General features: G+C 39.5%; 1 protein-coding gene across 8 annotated transcripts in view; it reads left to right on the top strand.

The window, feature by feature from the left end:
* The window catches only part of Ncoa6 (nuclear receptor coactivator 6), an 83,564-nt gene that overhangs the window by 27,645 nt on the left and 33,648 nt on the right, over positions 1–22,271 (top strand). For 6 of the 8 annotated variants that reach the window (XM_048349045.1, XM_048349043.1, XM_048349042.1 and 3 more), the window contains 6 exons: positions 1,593–1,748; positions 5,212–5,334; positions 11,949–12,077; positions 12,951–13,841; positions 15,810–15,956; positions 18,445–19,561. In XM_048349045.1, the coding sequence (XP_048205002.1) occupies positions 1,593–1,748; positions 5,212–5,334; positions 11,949–12,077; positions 12,951–13,841; positions 15,810–15,956; positions 18,445–19,561 (2,563 nt within the window). The remainder of the gene's footprint in view (positions 1–1,592; positions 1,749–5,211; positions 5,335–11,948; positions 12,078–12,950; positions 13,842–15,809; positions 15,957–18,444; positions 19,562–22,271) is intronic. The other 2 variants (XM_048349048.1, XM_048349047.1) reach the window with 2 other exon arrangements.

Below are 22,271 nucleotides of genomic sequence, written 5' to 3'. Positions count from 1 at the left end.
TACAAGGCAAGCACTCTTGCCACTAGGCCATATTCCCAGCCCGGAAATTTTTAAATATTTAATTTGGAGAGAAAAAAATTGCTAAACATTTGTTGTTATTGTTGTTGTTGCCAGTCCTGGGGCTTGAACTCAGGGCCTGAGCACTATCCCTGTCTTCTTTCTGCTCAAGGCTAACACTCTACCACTTGAGCCACAGCGCCACTTCTGGCTTTTTCTATATATGCAGTGCTGAGGAATCGAACCCAGGGCTCCATATATGCAAGGCAAGCACTCTACCACTAGGCCATATTCTCAGCCTGAAAATTGCTAAACATTTACAGAATGTTAAGAGTAAGCTGGGTGCTGGTGGCTCATGCCTGTAATCCTAGTTTGAGCCACAGTGCCACTTTCAGTTTTTGAGTGGTTAATTGGAAATAAGAGTCTCACGGGGGGGGGGGGGGGGGCTGGGAATACGGCCTAGTGGCAAGAGAGCTTGCCTCGTATACATGAAGCCCTGGGTTCGATTCCCAAGCACCACATATATAGAAAACAGCCAGAAGTGGCACTGTGGCTCAAGTGGCAGAGTGCTAGCCTTGAGCAAAAGGAAGCCAGGGACAGTGCTCAGGCCCTGAGTTCAAGGCCCAGGACTGGCAAAAAAAAAAAAAAGAGTCTCACAGGGATTTTGCTGCCTAGGTTGGCTTTGAACTGCTGTCCTCAAATCTCAGCCTAGGATTACAGGCATGAGCCACCAGCACCTGGCCCAGTTTTTTGTTTTTTTACATCCAATATTTCTTTTAAAATTTTTTATTTTTTTATAGTCAAAGTGATGTACAGAGGTGTTACAGTTTCATAGGTAAGGCAGTGCATACACTTATCCAACTTGTTACCTCCTCCCTCATTTTTCTTCTGCCTCCCCACTTCCCTCCCCACTGCATCCCATATTTCTATAGAATTTTGTTTGAAATTTGTGGCTAACATGTTCTCAACTTCTCATTTAGTGTACATTAAACTAAGTCCAAAAGCAAACTTCATATAGTTCATTTAGACTTGACCTCTGTCTGTTCTTCATACCATTTTACTCCTATTTTTTTCAGTGCCCTGGGAATGTGGCTATTAATGGTAGAGTTCTTGCCTAGCTAGCATGCACGAAGCCCTAGGTTTGATTCAACAGTACCACATAAACAGAAAAAGCCTGAAGTGGTGCTGTGGCTCAAATGGTAGAGTACTAGTCTTGAGAAAAAGAAGCTCAGGGACGGTGCCTAGATCCTGAGTTCAAGCCCTACGAGTGGCAGAAAAAAAAAAAAAAAAAGATCCTTTGGCCTTAGCCTCCAGAGTGCTGGGATTACAGGTGTGGGCCACTGTGCCAGGTTAAAGTAGTTTTATTTTCCATAGGTTTAGAGAAGAGAAATGTAAGCTGCAGAAAGAAGTTATTCATGGTCACCTATATACTTAAGTGACAACTCAGGAATTAGATTTGAAGTCAGTCTTAATGCCAAAGCCTAAATTCAGTCCAAATGTTAACTTTTTCTCTTACTCTTTCATTTGCATTTTAGTTGTTCATATTCTGATCTGTACAAAATTTCTAACATTACTCTCTTCTCTTTATAACCAAGAATCCAGCAAACTAAAGGTACAGAAGGTGGAGCCCTGGAACAGCGTGCGTGTGACATTCAACATCCCCCGGGAAGCAGCAGAGCGATTACGGATCCTGGCTCAGAGCAACAACCAGCAGCTGCGGGATCTGGGGATTCTCTCTGTTCAGATTGAAGGTCTTTTAACTTTGTCTCATGCCTTTGTGGACCAAAATGTAACAACAGTAGAATCTAGCATCAGTGCTACTTTGTCTGTTCCTTTACTCTTTATTTTTTGTCAGTCATGGAAATTGAACTTAGGGTGATGTCCCTGAGCTCTTTTGCTCAAGACTAGTGCTCTACCATTTTGAGCCACAGTTCCACTTCCTGTTTTTCTGGTGGTTAATTGGAGATAACAGTCTCAGAGACTTCCCTGCCTAGACTGGCTTTGAACCTCAATCTTCAGTTCTCATTCTGAGTAGCTAGGATTACAGGTGTGAGCCACCAGTGCCCAGCTATTCCTTTACTCTTAAGTCTCAGAATGCCACATAGTTTGTGTAACCTGTGCTTCACATTGAGATAAAGAAGGGCTGAGCTGGGTGTTTGTGGCTCATACCTGTCATCCTAGCTCCTAAAAAAGCAAAGAGGGAGGATTGTGATTGTAGCTGGGTCCTGGTGTTCTTCAGCTTTCCTAACTTCAGAGTCCATCCAGTCATTTGCCTCGTTTTGGTGATTATTCTCAGGCTTTGAATTTATTGGTTAACCCAGCCAGGAACTAGTTTGTCTTTTAAAGAATGCCTGAGGGATAGGAATGTGGCTTAGGGGTAGAGTTCTAGCCTTGAGTAAAAGAAGCTCAGGGACAGTGCCCCAGCCCTGAGTTCAAGCCTCAGAAATGGCAAAAAAAAAAAAAAAAAAAAAAAAAAAAAAAAAGAGTGTCTGACTTTAATAGCTTCCCATTACTGAGTAGACTTTAATATTTTATTTATCTATCAAATTGAGAGAGCCTGAACAAGTATTTTGGTGTTTTTTTTTTTGCTTCTACTTTATTTATTTATTTTATTATTAATTAAATTTTGTTGACAAGGTGTTGTGCAAAAGGGGTACAGTTACATAATGGGGCAGTGAGTACATTTCTTGTGATATCTTACACCCTCGTTTTTCTTTCCCTTCCCTAGATCAGGTAGGCATATATACAATAGCACTATTCACTTTCAAATATTTTCACTGGAATGACTTTTCAACTGTTTACTAGCTTGAAAGAGTAAACACTTGGTGACTGTTTACTGCTCTTGAAAGAATACAGACCATCATCAGGCCTTTGTGATCTGACTTCCACTTTTCCAGATCAGCCTTGTCTTAGATAACTTTCCTTTCTTGCCCTGTGTTTCAGCCTCTGGAGCATTTTTTTTGGTTTCTTGAACAAACACATGATTCTGCTATGGGTCATTTGCATTGATGCCTTCCTGTATATAGAGTACTGTCCTCTCTCATTTTTCTCATTTTCCTTTTAGTTATTGTCTACTCAGCCTTCAAATATCAGCTGTAATCATGGGGATGTATTTTCTGAACTTTCTTGCTCTAACAAAAGTCTCAGATCATTTTTTAAAGAAAATATATGGCAATATACTTTTCTTAGAACAAGAATTCTATTTTACTTCCTTTTGTTTGTTGAGATAGGTTCTCGTTATGTAGTGCAAGTATGCATTATCGTACCCAGAATAATTAAGATCATTGTGTTATTCTCTGTAGATTGGAAGCCTCAATAGGACAGGAACATGTCTGATTTTGTTCACTTTTGTGTTTCTGGCTCACCTCAACATGTGAGTTGCCTTAGTAAACATATGTTGAATGGAAGCAAGGGAATACTGTTTATAGCATCACTTTGCTCAGGCATTTGAAATATAACGATAAATAAAATGTGGCCCTTGCTGTTATGAATTCAAGGGGCTCTTGACCTTGGTAAGGGAGATAAATGTATGAGAAATAGAGGAGTGTAGATAGCAAAAAGTGTGTAGAGGAGCACACAGGAATTTCATCTCTTTTGATGGCACAGTATACTAGAACCCTTTCTTTCCCTTCTGTGTTGATGCAAACAAGTTGGCAACCAAAGATTCCAGCCCTCCCTTCCACTTATAGGCCAACCTCTACTGATTTGGTTTAGAACCAAAATGTTCAATGAAACTTTAGCAGCTGAAATGATCATCATTGGGAGTCTTATACTCTTGACTCCTCCTCTAAGCAAGTCAGAGCATATTATAGACTTTAGTAATTGTTCCCTTAATATTAAGACATTGTTCCTTATGAATTTCCTTTGTTAAAGCATACACCAAAAGCTAAACAGACAGTGGAGAGTGCACTGTGCCCCTCTTGGCTTTCCGCTTTATCTTTGGACTGAAAGCCAAGACTGTTATAGGGACCAGGTTGGTATATGTAAACTTTTGACCACTCAGGAAAAGGCTAGCTATATTTAACTGTCCAAAAGGTGGTGGCATGTCTTCTGTAACAACAATATCAAAATATGGAGTAAGTGCAAGAAAAATTCTAAAACTTACTTCAGTGATGGTTTTATCAATGGACCAAGTAAAATTTAAGTTGCCTGTATGTATAGTGTCTGATTAATTGGAACAGTTATGTGACTACCTATATAGTTGCCTATATGTGTAGGGTTTGATTAATTAGAATAGTTATAGTAAATACCTACTAGGATTTATGACGTTTAAATGAGAAAAACTTTGTAAACACTAAAAATTTTATACAGCATGCTAAAGGAAAAAAAATGGATGTAACCTATGTTGTAAATGGCCAATGGATTCTCTTTGGAATTCAGTATGTTGGTTTTCAATTCTGAAAATAATGAATGCATCATTGAAGCAAAAGAAATAAATAAAACCTTATACAGAGAAAAGGATATAGCTCATTGGTGGAGCACACGCTTAGAATAAGCAAGACTCCCAGAACTGAAAGCTATATAAATACTAGTCTTATTAAGTATCACAAAGATAGATTAGTAGCAACCATTCTACTCTTTTTTTATATGACCTTCTTTGCTGGAAATTTTTTCATGTTGAAGTTATTGAAAGGAAATTGGTATTTTGCTCACAAGTATTAACAGTGTTCTAACACCATCCTATCATAGAAATTTTCAAAATTTGGGATCTTGAGAGTTTCTGAGGCTGTTTCTCTATAATTCTCTTGCATATATACATGTACACTGATATACTACAATTGGTGAGCTGGTTGAAAATACATATTCACAGTTCCAAGTTCTCTGTGATACAAAGCATCGCTAATGGTTGACCAGTTGTCCTGTTATAAGTGAGAAATGGTTGTGATCTCCTTATATAAGTAAAACTGTTCAGATGGGCTGGTCAAAGATTCATTGAGTCTTAAGCTGCATGGGGAGACACATTGACACATACTTGTAACACGAGGACTCAGGAGGTAGAGGCAGAAGTATTTTGAGTTTATGGCCATCCTGAACTATATGAGGTGCTATCTCAGTGCCCTCAGAATCCATGTAAGAATCCACCTTTTTTTGTGGTGATAAATTTAACATAACTCCTTAAAAGCAGAAAAGTAAAGCTTGTGTGTACCTGTCTTTAAACAAAATTTTCATCTTATTCTGATAATTTCCATTCTTTAACTTGACTGTCATTTTCAGGGGAAGGTGCTATCAATCTGGCTTTGGCTCAGAACCGAAGCCAAGATGTGAGAATGAATGGACCCATGGCAGCTGGAAATTCCATTAGAATGGAGGCAGGATTTCCTATGGCAGGTGGTCCAGGTGAGACCTACTCAGTTGTATGATATTTTAACTAATTTCCTTTTTTGACTCTTCATTTGTTAAGGTCTGATCATCCAAGTCCTGCAAGGTATATGGGGTGGAGGGAGTTGGTGTAGAGGGGTTTCATGGCATATCCATATCTTTGCCAAATAAACTAGGAAAGTGAGTCATGAGTTAGTCTAAGAATACTTGGCTCACCAGACATAAAGAATAGGGTCTTTGAATTATTTTCCTTAAAGGTTAATGAATAGTGGGCCATGCAGTAGACATTTATTGAGATGCTGTTGAATGACTACCTATATTGAGTTGGAAACAGAAATGAACCCCTGAACAGAATGAAACCCTCAATATTTTTTATAGTATAATGAAGACTGTAGTTCTCCAACTCCCACTTTCTCTGAGTCTGAAAATGTATAGTGTTCATGTGTGTGCTTATATTTTGTATTTATGCAGGAGAATATGTGTTTCTACAGATTTAGAATTTGAGAGAGCAGCTATGGTGGTACATGCCTGTAAACCTAGCACATGGGAGGCAGAGGCAAAAGGATTACAATTTTGAGATAAACCTGGGTTACATAGCAAGACTGTCTCAAAGAAGTATTTTTTGAGAGCATTATAAATTATTTTCTTCCTTTTTTACTAATCTTGAAATTTTTTCTTCAGTGGTTGAACTCAGTATTCCATCATTCATGGGATATTAGAATTGGGATGGATTTCTCATTTAAAGTTGAGAGAGCTGTGGAACTCACAGAAAAAGCAATTGTCCAGACTCAGATAGCAGTGTGCTAGTATCACAGATGTCCTCACTCCTGGTTCAGTGCTCTTTGCATTACACCCAGAGCTTTCAAAGCTGTTCAGCCTTATAGCCTTTCATTCAAATATAACAGAAAAGCACAGCTGCCTTTTGAAGCAGACTAGAGGTCTGAAACGACTGTCATTTCACTCCTGCCTACCACAATAACTCTTGAGAAAATGCAGCAGAGGAATTCAGTTTATAAGCTGCTTTTCTAAACTGTAGCTTAAGTCTTGGCTGGAGAATTGGAACTCAGTTTGTATCCTGACATTGCGTTTACTTATTACCTCTAGCTACTTTATCTGAGTTAATATACCTATACATACCTATAACTCATGCTTGAAAGTAGATGAGCCCTCCTATGCAGCAAATATTTCTCAAGTTCCTGTTACTGATGTGGGATACCACAGAGCAGATGGAAAATACTCAACTTGTGCTTTACACATGGATATAATTCCCCACAGAAGTCTGAGCAGGTGTTAAGGCAGCTCGGTGAGAAGTTACAGGAGACTCTTTGGTATCAAGTATATGATACCAGTGAGACTACTGTTGAGGAAAACTGTGAATTCTCAGGATGCTCAGAGCTCAATATTCTAAAACAACTTAGATTTACCTATACTAGAATAGTAGGTCTGAGTATATGTAACTCAACTACATGGAATTGGCTCCATTATTGCCACAGAATTATTGTTGGATGCATTGCTAACTGCTCACCAAAAACTAGATCTGTTTCGTGCTCTAATATCTTGAATACTGCAGATGCTTGGTTTATTTTTCCCATAAACACCACCTAGTTTCTATTAAGAAACACCACTACTTGTCAACAAATCTTAAAATTTCCACTTTATTACTTGAGTTAAGCACATCATATGCTCTTGTTGGGTTGAGAGGGTTGCCATAACTTTTGCCTTGCCTTTTGGACACCATTAGCTTTTGGGAGGCATATTTTCACAAAATAAAACACTCAATTGCAATATAATTTAAACACAACTGACAATGATACAGGACTGACTGAGAACTTCTCTGCATCCACTAACCTGTGTAATGCACATGCAAGAACTTAAAATTTACGTTTTGAAATTTCTTTTGCTTTAAAAAAAATTTCAGTATTTTTTAAGTACAGTGGGTCAAAATTCTGTGCAGTAAAACTGTGAATAGGCAGATAGGTTTACTAAATAAGGGACATTGTTGCTCTTCTAGGAGAATGAGGACCAAAAGCAGAAGGAGTTTAGCCACATATGACTAGTGAAAGAACAAGTAGACCTGGCATGTCAGCCCAAAATCTGGATTCTGGTGTTAACGTCTAGTCCAAAGCACCTAATATTTTCTGGTCTTGGTTATGTGCAAACATCTTTAATTATTTCATGAAAACAGTGTTAAAGATAACTACCAGAGCTGGTTGCCTGTAATCCTAGCTACTCAGAAGCCTGGAATCTGAAGATTGAAGCTAGCTCATGCAGAAAAGTCCATGAGACTTAATCTCCAGTTAGCCAGCAAGAAGCCATAGTGGAGGTGTGTAGCACAAGTGGCAGAGCACCAGCTTGAATGGAAAATGCTAAATAAGATTGTGAAGCCCTGAGTTTAAGCCCAGTACTGGCACAGAAAAAGAAGAGGTCAAGAGCTATAAAGGATAAAATGATAAAGTTTAACGTGTGTTTAGAAAGAGCTCCATCTGAGCCCCAGTGACTCACGCCTGTAATCCTAACTACCCAGGAGGCTGAGGTCTGAGGACCACAGTTCACCATGGTTCAAAGCTAGCCTGGGCAGAAAAGTTCCCCTCCCCCCCTCCATGAGACTCTTATCTCCAATTAACCATTCAAAAACTGGAAATGGCACTGTGGCTCAAAGTGGTAGAGTGCTAGCTTTGAGCAAAAGAGCTCAGGGACAGGGCCTAGGCCTGAGTTCAAGCCCTACAACCAACAACAACAACAAAAATAAACAAAAATAAAAAGGGCTCAGGAAGTAGAGATGTGGTTCAAGTGGTAGAATGCCAGGCTTGAGTAAAAAAAAAAAAGAATACAAGTCTCTGAATTTCAAAGCCCCACTACCAGCATGCATATGTGGGTTTGTGCACACGTGTATACACACACACATATACACACACACACACACACACACTGTGCAATGGCTCATGCCTGTAATCCTAGCTACTTAGGAGGTTGAGAGCAGAAGAATAGCAGTTTGAGATCAGCCCAGTCAAAGAGTTCACAAGACCTCTATCAGTAAAAAGGTAGATGTAATGGTATAACTGTCATCCCAACTATGCAGGAAATATAAATAGGAGGATCATGGACCAGGCAAAAAGCAAGACTAAAGCAAAAAGCAGGTGATATAACTCAGGTGATAAAACTCAAATGGTAGAGATCCTGCCTATAAGTTTAAGGCTCTGAGTTCAAACCCTAGTATGGCCCAAAACAAAAACCTCCAAAAGAAGAAGATAAATTTTGAGAAGGGACAAGAGAGAATAAGTTTTCCAGAATGATATTGATAAAAATGACATAAATCCTCATTATCAGAAGACCACTAATCCTGCATTTGCAGAAGTCCTACAAATGAAAACAAATCCACACAAACACAATATTGCAAAGCTTCAGAACATGAAAAAAAAAATATGTTAAAGCCAGGAATGATGGTGCATTCTTGTGTAATCCCTGTACTCAAGATTCTAAGGCAAGAGGCTTACAAGTTGAAAACTAGGCTGTATAGTGAGACCCTGACTCAAAAACAAGAATGTTAGAGGCAATCCAAAAGAAAAGACAGATTATTTACAAAGGAGAGGCTCTCTGATTCACAGCTGATTTCTCCTAATTTCTCAACAGAGCTTTCGAACCCAGAAAACATTACAATAGTATTTTTAAGACCTGAGGAAATAGTTAGCAGCTTAGGATTTTAAACCTAGCTGTACTATCGTGAGTAGAAAGAAATAAAGATCTTTCGCAGAGACTAAGAGAATTTACTATTAACAGACCCTTGCTAATTGAACTACTCAAGGATGTACTTCAGGAAGAAGAAAGTTGAACCTAAGATGGAAGATATAAGATCTAAGAAGGAATGGTGAGCTAAAGAATTGGTAAACATGGGGTAAATCTAAATAAGTACTGACTTATTTAGTAATAGTGGTAATCATATGTTGTCATTAGACTAAGTCAGGTTTATATGTTGCTTTTTTTGTGTGTGGTACTGGGAATGGGACTCAAGGCCTCATACTTGCTAGGCAAGCACTTTACTCTTGAACCATGTCCCAGTCCTTTGCTTTTAGTTTGTCTCTAGCCAGGGTCTCAAGCTTTTGCCCACTCTAGCCTTGGACCTTGACCTTCCTACCTCTGTCTCTCAAGTAGCTGTGATTACAGATGTGCACCATCACACTGAGCTCATCTCTTGACATTTTAAAGATGTCAGTAGAATAATAGAATATATAACTTCTAAACTAGGAGATGAAGGACAGAGAGGAAGGTATGATGAAAAAAAAATCATTTCAGCTCCTGACTATAATCTTAGCTACTCAGGAGAATGAGATCTGAGGATCATGGTTCAAAGCCAGCCCAGGCAAAAAAAGAGTGCATAAGACTCTTGTCTCCAATTGATCACCAAAGAAAAGCTGGAAGTACAGCTGTGGCTTAAGTGGTAGAGCATTAGAGTTTAAGCCCTACGACTGGCATACATGCACACATGCACGTGCGTGCACACACACACACACACACATTGTGAAACGTAACCATTACAGTGTTTAGAAGGAAATTTAAGTTGTCAGTTATATGTATGAAAAACATTAACTGAAAATTACTAAGCTAAGTGTTTGACCTAAGAACTGAGAAAAAAAAAACAGCAGAGTAATATGTTAGAAAATAATGAACACCACCACATGGGTTTGTGCATGCCTGTATCCCAGCTACCCAAGAGGCATGGGTAAAATGATTGTTACTTGAAGGCCAGCCCAAGCAAAGTTAGAGAAACCCTATCTAAAATACAAACAAAAGGGCTGTGGGTATGGCTTAAGTGGTAGAGTGCTGCTTGCCAAGCATGTATGAGATCTTGTTTCAATCTCCAGAACCTCAAACTAAAGGGTAAAATTTTTAAATATGTGTGTTATTAATTTTTAATCTTTTTAAGAATTTAAAAAGATGTATCACACAAATAAGTTCATGATAACAAATAGAATGTGTCAAAAAATTATAATTTAACCAAAACTGACTTGATAGCACATAGAAAAGTCTATAACCACATAAGAAATTAATAAAAAAAATCCATTTCCCTGTGATTTAGTTAGCATAATCAGGCCCAAATAGTTTTATAAATATATATATATATATTTTTTTTTTGCAGTACTAGGGTTTAACCTCAGGGCCTTGTACCTGCTAGTCAAGCACTCATCATTTGAGCCTCACTCCCAACCCTTTTTGCTTCAGTTTTTTTTTTTTACTATTTACTTTATTGTTATTATAGAGGTGATGTTCAGAAGGATTACAATTACATAAGTCAAGTAATGAGTACATTTCCTTTCATATAGTGTCTTCTGTTCCCTTGTTCTCTCCATCCATGAGTTGTATAGTTCGATTTCATCAATGTCCAGTGAGCTCCACTGCTGTACTGTTTGACCCTTTTTCCCTCGTTCTTTAGTTGTTTTTCATATGTAGTCTTGAGGTATTTGCCCAAGGCTGACCTCCAACCAAGAGCTTCCTATCTACACCATTTGTGTATCTGGGATTGCAGGTGTGAGCCATCATAACAGCTTGTTTTTTGAGGTGGAGTTACCCTCACTAACTTTTTGTCTTAAACCACAATTGTCCCACTCTCTGCCTCCCAAGAAATTTAGGATTACAGACATAAGCCACCAAACCTAGCTTACTGGTAAATTCTATTAAATCTCTAAAGAACAGATACACATATTCTTCCTCAGCATAGAAAAAGAAGAACGATGCTTTCAAACTTACTTCAAAGTTATTTTAATCTTGATGCCTAAAATCAAAAGACAAGAAAAGAAGAGAAGCTATTATCATGAACATAGATGCTACATTTTAAAAAGTCTGTAAAGAAATTAAGAAGATGTGGAAAAGAGAATTTCTCAAACTGCTACTTGATAATGTTTGTATAACTATGCTTAAAATCAATTTTTCAATATCTAATAAAATTGAAGGTGCTTAGACCTTAAAACTTAGTAATTCTAAGTATATGTATTAAGGCATTCTTGCATGTCCACAAGAATTCACAACAAATACATGGCATTGTAAACCTCAATATTAAAAAGTTGGGAAAAGCACCAGAAGAATGGATGAATGGGTGGATGGATGAATGGAACACTTAATACTAGCCAAGGGAGATGAACTTCAAAAATAATACTAAGTAGAAAAAGAAGCTGAAGAATATTTATAGTGCCAGTTTTACAAAGATTAAATGCATGCAAAAATACCATGCAGCGGGGCTGGGGATATGGCCTAGTGGCAAGAGCGCTTGCCTCGTATACATGAGGCCCTGGGTTCAATTCCCCAGCACCACATATACAGAAAACGGCCAGAAGTGGCGCTGTGGCTCAAGTGGCAGAGTGCTAGCCTTGAGCAAAAAGAAGCCAGGGACAGTGCTCAGGCCCTGAGTCCAAGCACCAGGACTGGCCAAAAAAAAAAAAAACCATGCAGCTTAGCTACATATGCAAGAAAGAGCTAATAAAGCGTAGAAGGAACTGTTGACACTAACACACTAAAAAGGAGGATATGGAATGGCACTGAGAAGGAATAGGGGAGTTCTGATACAGCTACATGTTTATCTGAGAATGAAAAGATAATTAGATTTTTAAAAAGGTAGAAAATTTTCATCCCTTTTCTTCTAGGGTTAATAAGGATGACTAGTCCTGCCACTGTTATGATGCCCCAGGGTGGAAACATGTCATCTTCCATGATGGCACCAGGTCCCAATCCAGAGCTGCAGCCCAGGAATCCTCGCCCTGCTTCTCAGTCAGGTAATGACTTCCAGTCTTTGGCAACTGTAGAGGCTCTTGTTTCCTGTAGAGATCATTATGAAATTAAGCTCTCTGGTGCTGAATTCCTAATCGCCCAGCTTGAATGCTACTTTAAAAAAAAAAAAATCTTCCCTTATTTCATTAAGCTAAATGTCATCATTTCCTTCAGAATTTCTCACTACTTATCAGTCATGCCCCAACATTCTTAAAAACTTTGCCTTGGATTACTTAGTCCTACAAGGTACTCCATGACAGAATTCTACATGTAGTCAAATAAATTTAGCAAATATCATTTCTTACCCTGCCTCTTCAAGGTTAAAAATTAACATATTGGAGGCACTGAACATCTCATACTGAAAAGGAAACAACATTTACACCCAGTGTTTCCTAAACCTGATTGATTTTTTTTTCTTGCTAGTACCTGGGCTTGAACCTGGGCTTTGCACACTCACTTGACTTGCTTGCTCATGCCGGATGCTCTAACACGGGAGCCATGCCTCCAGTCCAGCCTTTTGCTCATTAATTGGTGATGGAATCTCTTAGATCTTTCTGCCAAAGCTGGCTTCTTACTCAATCCCCCAGGTCTCAGCCCCTTTCAGAAGGATTATAGCCACTAGCCACTGATGCCTGCTTATCTTGCTTTCTTATAGCAGCTATTAATAATATGATTTGGAAGATACTAGTGTCTATTTTATGTTGGTGCCTTTATCCAGTGTTAAACCATAAATTCTCCTTACGGTAGGATTCCTCTTCCTGTGGTCTTTGATAGATTGCTTTGCACCTGGAAGGTCTCACAAATATGGCAACATGAGTGGTACCTGAAGATCTAGGCCACTGTGTTAGTAGATTATTTCTGGCTCTCTCTTTAAACAGATGCAATGGATCCACTCCTCTCTGGACTACATGTACAACAGCATAGTCATCCCTCAGGATCTTTACCTCCTCCACACCATTCAATGCAGCCTGTCCCTGTGAACAGACAAATGAACCCAGCTAATTTTCCCCAGCTGCCACAGCAGCAACAACAGCAGCAGCAGCAGCAGCAGCAACAGCAGCAGCAGCAACAACAGCAACAGCAGCAGCAGCAGCAATTGCAGACAAGACCCCCACAACAACATCAGCAGCAACAGCCACAGGGGATTCGACCCCAGTTTACTGCCCCAACTCAGGTGCCTGTTCCTCCAGGCTGGAACCAACTGCCTTCAGGAGCCCTTCAGCCTCCTCCAGCCCAGGGTTCTCTGGGCACAATGACTGCAAACCAAGGGTGGAAGAAGGCTCCTTTGCCTGGCCCAATGCAACAGCAACTCCAGGCCAGACCATCTTTAGCCACGGTACAGACACCTTCTCACCCTCCCCCTCCTTATCCCTTTGGCAGCCAGCAAGCCTCACAAGCCCACACAAACTTTCCTCAGATGAGCAACCCAGGCCAGTTCACAGCTCCTCAGATGAAAAGCTTGCAGGGAGGGCCCTCCAGGGTCCCAACCCCCCTGCAACAGCCCCACCTCACCAACAAGTCTCCTGCCTCCTCACCCTCCTCCTTCCAGCAGGGATCCCCTGCATCTTCCCCAACAGTTAACCAAACTCAACAGCAGATGGGACCAAGGCCACCTCAAAATAACCCACTTCCCCAGGGATTTCAACAGCCTGTCAGCTCTCCAGGTCGGAATCCTATGGTTCAACAGGGAAATGTGCCACCTAACTTCATGGTGATGCAGCAGCAGCCACCAAACCAGGGGCCACAGAGTTTACACCCAGGCCTAGGAGGTGAGAAATGCTAAAACTGTGTTGCTAAATTTGCTTGAGACAGAACTGAGTAAGAATGTCAGTTTACAGAGTTAATGGAGGAGATGAAATAGGATGTAATTATTTGGTTTTGTGATATGGCAGTTACACTTGATATAACTTAGTTAACTAGATGCATTATTATCATGATACATTATACAGCATCTTACTGCTTAAATATAAGCTGGATAAAATGCAGGTAAAATTCCATATAGAGATGTTCATTTTGTTTCTGATTTTTGCTTGATCTTCTATTAGTAAAGTTAAATGTCCAGATGAAACATGCATTTTATTAACAAACTTCTCATCAGTTGAAAAATTAAGATTATGCAATAGAGCAAAAAGATAAATACAAGGCCTTGTTGGGGGAAATGCCCTTCTAGTTATCAGTTTTGATGATCCTATGTAGTAAGATTATAAGCATGGTATTTGTTAATTTGATTGCCATTTAAAGGGGAATAAGTTCAGAAATCATTGACTTTTATAGTTTTATAATGCCAATGCCTGCTCCTTAGAGAGGGAATTCCACTAGTTATACCTAAAGGAGATTTATTTATTTATTTTGTAAGGTGCCTCTTGTATGAAGAAAAAGCAATGGAGCTTAATGTGTGAGAGGTAAAACGATTACAGTAAAACTTATCCATCTCCATGTTTATTATTTATTCTTATTAATCATTGATCTACTGCACATGAATGTGCTTGGAGCTTTACAGTAAGGTATAGAGAGCATTAGTAATGCTGTCATCTGATAAGCATATCCTTCACTAAAAGACACCCATTGCCTATCCAGAAAATACTTTGCATCTTTAGTGCAACATAGCAAAGACATGTTCCCATGGTTTCTGGTGAAGTTAAGTTGCTCATCAATCTTTTTCTTTCATTGTAATTAATTTGCTGACATACAGGCTCTAATACTTGAATCCTAAGAAGTTTTTTAGAAAATGCAAGAATATTTCAGTTCTGGGCATCTAGCCCTGAATCATTGGAACCTGGGTAGTCCTTTCTGCAATAGAAGCGTGCAAATGGGAACTTGTCATTACTAAAGAAAGGATAGTTTGTCAGGGGATTGGAAATTTGGCCCTCTTAAAAATGGACAAATACAAAAAAAAAATTTAAGTGAGATTTAGGTCTTGATGCTTTCATACAGTAGATGATAGGCAGCTCACCTATGTGATCTGGTCACATCAAGGCCTGCATTTTAAACAAACAATGAGTTGGTCTGAGGTTCTCATTACAAATTTATTTTCTGCAATTAGGCCTTCCTAAAAGAAAATAGTGCTTGAATTCAAAATTCCATGGTTTTTGGTACCGTAGCTGTCAGAATCACAGCAAACTTTATGAGGGGAAGGCATAATGATAAGTTTAACATAGCCTCACTTTGAAGCTCCTATGAACTCTTTCTAATGTCCTGTCTCTCTTCCTAAGAGACAAGTACAACACTGGGGGAAATTCTTTGCAAAGGAGACTGTCATCCATTTCCCTTCAGGCAAAAAAAAAAAAATCATCTATCCTTAATATCAAGACCCAGCTCTTAGTATTTCATATCAATTTGTTTGAATATGAGAATTTAGCATATTCCTCTGGTGTCTGTGTTAAATAAAGTATGTAAATTTTTGGTGTCCATTGTATTACAGAGAAAAGTGAGCCCTCAAATCTTGTGGTGTCATAGCCTAAGAATCACATTTAGGAAACAAATTGCCATTTTTCCTTGGCATGTTCTAAGTGTAAATTTTTTAGTATTTCTTTTTCATCTTGACAGTGCTCATGTAAGAAATTGTGTTGATTTTTTTAACCATCTTTCCCAACCTTATTATTAAAGATCCTACCAGTGTGACAGAGAGAGCTAAGCCAGTGGAGACTTCATGCAGCTCATCCTTCCTTATTCATTCCATATCTAAGTAAGAGTATAAATTTGCTAGGTAACTGCCTTACTCATTGTTTTCTATTAAGGAATGCCTAAACGCCTCCCACCTGGCTTCTCAGCAGGACAGGCCAATCCAAACTTTATGCAAGGTCAGGTGCCTTCTACCACAGCAACCACCCCTGGGAATTCAGGACCCCCTCAGCTGCAAGCAAATCAAAATGTCCAGCATGCAGGTTTGTTTCCTATGATTTATATAGCAAGCATTTATTGAGCATTGATTGTGTGGTAAAAACTTTGATAGGCAACAGGGGTATACAGATTAACAGGTTTCCCCCTAATTTCAAACACATGACTAATCTTTCAGAGTAGTAAGTAATACATGAAAAAAATAGGTAACATGTCTCAGCAACCTAGAAAAACTTAAGGGAGATTAAATTTGAGTTAGAACAAGAGTCAGCAATTTGTTTTTTCTCTAAAGGGCTAGATCTTTTAGGTAATATTGTCTTTGTTGTAAGTATTTATTTCTGGTTATTGAGAAAAAGTGTTCCAAATATTTACAAAGCAGCAATGGATCTGATTTGCTGACTCTCTTAGAGCTCACTCAGTAGTAAAAAGGCAAAAGGCATTTGTGGGAGAAGAAATTATAAATACATAGGCATACAGACATATGGCATGTTTGAACAACTGCAATTTAAAAATCTTGCCAAGCTCCAAGGGCTCATGCCTATAATTCTAGCTGCTCGGGAGGTCGAAATCTGAGAATCTTAGTTCTCAAAGTCAGCAGGAAAGTCTGTGAGACTCCTTATCTCCAGTTAACCACTAGAAAGCCCTAAGTGACACTGTGGCTCAAAGTGATACAGCACTAATCTTGAGCAAAAAGAGGCTCAGAGTGCTTTGGGGATATGGCATAATGGCAGGGTGCTTGCCTCCCATACATGAAGCCCTAGGTTCAATTCCCCAGCACCACATATACAGAAAACAGCCAGAAGTGGCACTCTGGCTCAAGTGGCAGAGTGCTAGCCTTGAGCAAAAAGAAGCCAGGGACAGTGCTCAGGCCCTGAGTCCAAGCCCCAAGACTGGCCAAAAAAAAAAAAAAGGCTTAGAGACAGCACCCAGGCCCTGAGTTCAAGCCCCAGAACTGACATGTGCGCGTGCGCACAAACACCTCTAGATAATACAAGTTAGCTTTTGTTTTTGCTGAGTGTCTGACTTCTGATATACAATAGGGATGTGGTACTTTTCAAACTTAATTAGTACTGATAGCAGTATAGTGTATATGAGAGGAAATGTTAGAGAGAAAATAAGATATAATAGAATGGCTAAAAGGTAATATCAGTAAAGCACCATTGTAGAAATGCTCACTTTGTGGTTTTTGAGTTTCTGGTTGTTTAGAGACCATGTGACTTTATCCTTTTACCATTTCTTTTTTTTTTTTTTTTGCCAGTCCTGGGCCTTGGACTCAGGGCCTGAGCACTGTCCCTGGCTTCTTTTTGCTCAAGGCTAGCACTCTGCCACTTGAGCCACAGTGCCACTTCTGGCCATTTTCTGTATATGTGGTGCTGGGGAATCAAACCCAGGGCCTCATGTATATGAGGCAGGCACTCTTGCCACTAGGCCATATCCCCAGCCCCCTTTTACCATTTCTTTTTTTTTTTTTTGCCAGTCCTGGGGCTTGGACTCAGGGCCTGAGCACTGTCCCTGGCTTCTTTTTGCTCAAGGCTAGCACTCTGCCACTTGAGCCACAGCGCCACTTCTGGCCGTTTTCTGTATATATGTGGTGCTGAGGAATTGAACCCAGGGCCTCATGTATACGAGACAAGCACTCTTGCCACTAGGCCATATTCCCAGCCCTACCATTTCTTATTTGAGCAGTTTGGTTTAAGGTTATTCAAATATTTTCTGAACTCCCATCTTCACTTGGAGTTAATTTCTTATGTCATAACAGCTTTAGTTATAAGTCACTAAAGAATAAGAAAAGCCTGACTTAATGAAAATAAAAGTTAAAACTACCTTTATGGGGGAAAGAAGGATGGAGCAGATTATTTGACTTTTCCTATCTGCTATTGCAAAACTGCATTCCTGACTTACATGAATTAATGGGTTTTTTAATAGGAACTTATAGAACAATGATGAAATTCTTAATTCCTCCACTTCCAGCACTTGTTTTGTCTTTTTTTTAATATGGTATCTTCCACCTATTGTTTTGATTTGCACAATTAGCCTATCTAGTATAGCTTTCTTCTCATTTGCCTTTTTCTATTCTGTTAAATAAATGTCTTGCAGCATTGCTGAGGCTTTCCTATAAAGACACCTGCACAATTCTTTGTTTCACTGATCATTCGTGGCAGAACTTATTTCACTAGCCTACAGTACTTGTTAGATTTTCACAATACATAGCAATAGGATATGTTAGAGCAATGTGATACAGTTTTTCTCTTTATTTAATCTGAAAGAAAGTAGACTTCATGGATTTTTTAAATATTTAAGTCACCAAAAAGAGTAAAGAAATTGTTTCTCCTTTGCTATATGGTCATGCAAAGTATAAGTTGTTCCTTGTGACATCTCTATAGTTTACCTTACAGAAAAAAATACCAAATGTAGTACATTTATATTAGTCTGGTGCTGTGTTTCTAAAATAATTTGAATGTCTAATAAGATAATATTTCTATCTGAAAAAAGTAGTATTTCTTTCTGAAACGGTGTCTTTGTTTTATTTTTAAGGTGGTCAAGGAGCTGGTCCTCCTCAAAACCAGATGCAGGTGTCCCACGGGCCACCAAATATGATGCAACCAAGCCTCATGGGAATTCATGGCAACATGAACAACCAGCAGGCTGGTAGTTCTGGGGTTCCTCAGGTGAACCTGGGCAACATGCAAGGCCAGCCTCAGCAGGGCCCACCATCTCAACTGATGGGCATGCACCAGCAGATTGTGCCCTCCCAGGGCCAGATGGTCCAACAACAAGGAACTTTGAACCCTCAGAACCCTATGATCCTTTCAAGGGCCCAGCTTTTGCCACAGGGCCAGATGATGGTGAACCCTCAGAACCAAAACCTTGGGCCCTCACCCCAAAGGATGACCCCACCCAAGCAGATGCTTTCCCAGCAGGGCCCACAAATGATGGCTCCGCATAACCAGATGATGGGCCCCCAGGGACAAGTTTTGCTTCAACAAAACCCAATGCTAGATCAGATCATGACCAATCAGATGCAGGGGAATAAGCAGCAATTTAACACTCAGAACCAATCCAATGTCATGCCGGGACCAGCACAGATAATGAGGGGACCAACTCCAAACATGCAAGGAAACATGGTGCAGTTTACAGGACAGATGTCAGGACAACTGCTGCCCCAGCAAGGGCCTGTGAACAACAGTCCATCTCAGGTTATGGGGATTCAAGGGCAGGTCCTGAGGCCCCCAGGGCCCAGCCCACACATGGCTCAGCAGCATGGTGATCCTGCCACTACAGCAAATAATGATGTCAGCTTGTCTCAGATGATGCCTGATGTTAGCATGCAACAAACCAACTTGGTCCCCCCTCATGTGCAGGCCATGCAGGGAAACAGTACCTCGGGAAACCACTTCTCAGGCCATGGGATGCCTTTCAATGCACCTTTCAGTGGAGCACCGAACGGAAACCAGATGTCCTGTGGTCAGAATCCAGGCTTCCCAGTCAATAAGGATGTAACACTAACAAGCCCTTTGTTGGTCAACTTGTTGCAGAGTGACATCTCTGCAGGCCATTTTGGTGTAAACAATAAACAAAATAATTCCAATGCAAATAAACCGAAGAAGAAGAAACCCCCTCGGAAGAAGAAAAATAGTCAGCAAGACCTAAAGTAGGTTGTGATCATTTTGCCTCAAATCTTACTCATTTATTTCTATGTGGACACTTTTGTTGATGGAAAATGTAAAGCACATATAAAATTAGAAGAGCATAATGGGATCTACTTCAACAGTTTTCAGTTCACTGTATACATTGCCTTCATCTATATTCTCTATTACATTCTTGGTAATTTTAAGGCAAATGTAAATATTTCAACGCTACCTCAAAAAGATAAGGATAGTTCTTTTGTATGACCACACAATACCAATAGCACACCTACCAAATTGTTAGTCCCTTGACAGGCTCTGGTGCCTCATGCCTATAAACCTAGCTACTCAGGAGGCTGAGATTTTAGGATTATGGTTCAAAAAAGCCAGCCCAGGGAGAAAACCTTGAGAGTCTTTATCTCCAATTAGCCAGCAAAAATCCAGAAATGGAGATGTGACTCAAGTGGTAGAGTGCCATCTTTGAGCAAAAAAGCTAAGGGAGATTGCAAGGCCCTGAGTTCAAGCCCTAGTACTGGCACCAAAAAAGAAGAAAAAGATCAGTCCTTTAATAGTATCATATGTCCAAACAGTGCTCACATTTCTCTGATTATCTTATTTTTTTCTTGCAATGTGTTTGTTCAACTAAGGATCCAAATAGTATTGTTACTTTGTTATTTGTTGATGCCTCTTAATTCTGGAGTCTTAGTGGAACTTGACTTAGTCTTGTAGCACTCAAAGCCTAAAATGTAAACCAGTGCTACACACTGCAACTGAACAAAGCATTAGCTTCCAGTTTATCATGGCTTGTTGAGCCAGAGGGACCAATGTATTTTGGGAATGCAAACTACTTATGGAGACACCCTTCTATCTCTCAAATAAAAATGGTCTTTTGTACAAGTGCCTTTTCTTTAGAGACCCTTTATCATACTTAGAAGCTTAAACTCCATGATTAATTGGATCTTTTAAGTCAGTTACCCTTTCTGTAAAGTTTCTCCAGGTGAGCTCTTTTGCTAGATCACAACATGAAGGGAAATTAATAATTTATATTTTCTGAGCCTAAGTATTTAAAGGGTTTCTGATTTTGATGTTTCCAGAGAAATATTGATTGAACTTGATTTTCAGCCCTTAATTATAAAATAAATGCACAGATACCAACAGGAATAGTAACATATATATATATATATATACATATATATATGAAAAACATTAAGTGAAACAAATTGCTAGAACTTTTAATAAATAAAAGAACAGAGGCCCAGACACTGGTGGCTCATTCCTATATTCCTAGCTACTCAGGAGACTGAGACGTGGAGGATCATGGTCAAAGCAAGCCCAGGCAGAAAAGTCTATGTGACTCTCCATTTAATGCAGAAAGTCCCAGTGGCGGCATGGCTGAAGTGGTGGCCATCAACCATGAGCAAGCAAGCTGAGGGAGTATGAGGCCTCTGAATTAAGCCCCTGAACAACAGGGAAATCTTACTTAAATAATCTTAAATTTTCAAACTAAAATCAGCTACTGTTTTTTGTTGTTGCGTTATTTTTATTATCTTCAAATGGCTGTATAAGGAAGAAACCAACTACTTTTATCCAGCCTTTCACAACACTCTTTGGTTTAACCTATTAAATTATATGAACTTTCTGCTTAAATCTTATGCAATAGCCAATCATTGTATGTTAATCTGTATTTTCCTGAATTCAAACTTAATCTGTGCTTTATTTAACTAATTTTTTCTGGTATTTCTTTCTCAGTTAATTTATTTTACTTATGTCAGCATACAAGAATAACATTTTGTGAGGATATTTGTGTTATTCCCTTCAATTAGCTGGGAGTATATTGCCGGTTACAATTGGTATGCATTTCTGCTGTCTTCATTAGTCTTGAGAGAGGTTGCCTACTTGTTAGGCTAACACATTATGAAAAGGACCTTGTCCAGTCTCAAGCTTCTAGGAAAAGGAGAGAATAGGTTTAATCAAAGCATCTGTACCTAGCTCTGTCCCTAGCTTACTGTGGAGTCTTGAGCCTATACGTGAAAAGGCATTTGTTTTCTCATCCATATTAATATGAGGGAACTTAAAAATATGAGGGCACTCTAGCAATATCTGAGATTTTTTTTTAGCTATAGAGTTGGGTTCTGTGTGTGTGTGTGTGTGTGTGTGTGTGTGTGTGTGTGTGTGTGTGTGTGTCCTGGGGCTTGAATTCAGGGCCTGGGCACTCCACGCTAGCATTCTACCACTTGAGCCACAGCTTCACTTCTGACCTTTTTTAGTGGTTTATTGGAGATAAAAGTTTCATGGACTTTTCTGCCTGAGCTGGCCTCAGTCCTGGCCTCCTTGAGTAGCCAGCCATTGGTGCCCCACTTAACCAGTGTGTGCCATAGTCCTTTGAAAGTAAAAGATAACCACAGAAGCATTGCCTGTAATATGAAATGAGAGGGAAGTCATATAAAGAACAACTTAATGTAGGGGTCTGGATATGCTGGGGACTTGCTTCAGTTTCTAAATTCCCAAGTGCTAGTGCTTTTACAGTGCACTTAGGGTCTGGACACTTAATGGTTCTTGCTTGTAATTCTAGCTACCCAGGGGGTTGAGATCTGAGGATCTCAGTTCAAATGTAGCCTGGACAGGAAAGTCCTGTGAGATGCTTACCTCCACTTAACCACCAAAATGCTGCAGTGAAGCTGTGGTTCAAGTGGTAGAGTGCTTTCTTTGAGAAAAAAAAAGCTCAAGGACAGCATC

The sequence above is a fragment of the Perognathus longimembris genome, chromosome 6 (assembly GCF_023159225.1).
Source record: "Perognathus longimembris pacificus isolate PPM17 chromosome 6, ASM2315922v1, whole genome shotgun sequence".
Taxonomy (NCBI): Eukaryota; Metazoa; Chordata; class Mammalia; order Rodentia; family Heteromyidae; genus Perognathus; species Perognathus longimembris.
This window is presented reverse-complemented; position numbering and strand designations above follow the sequence as displayed.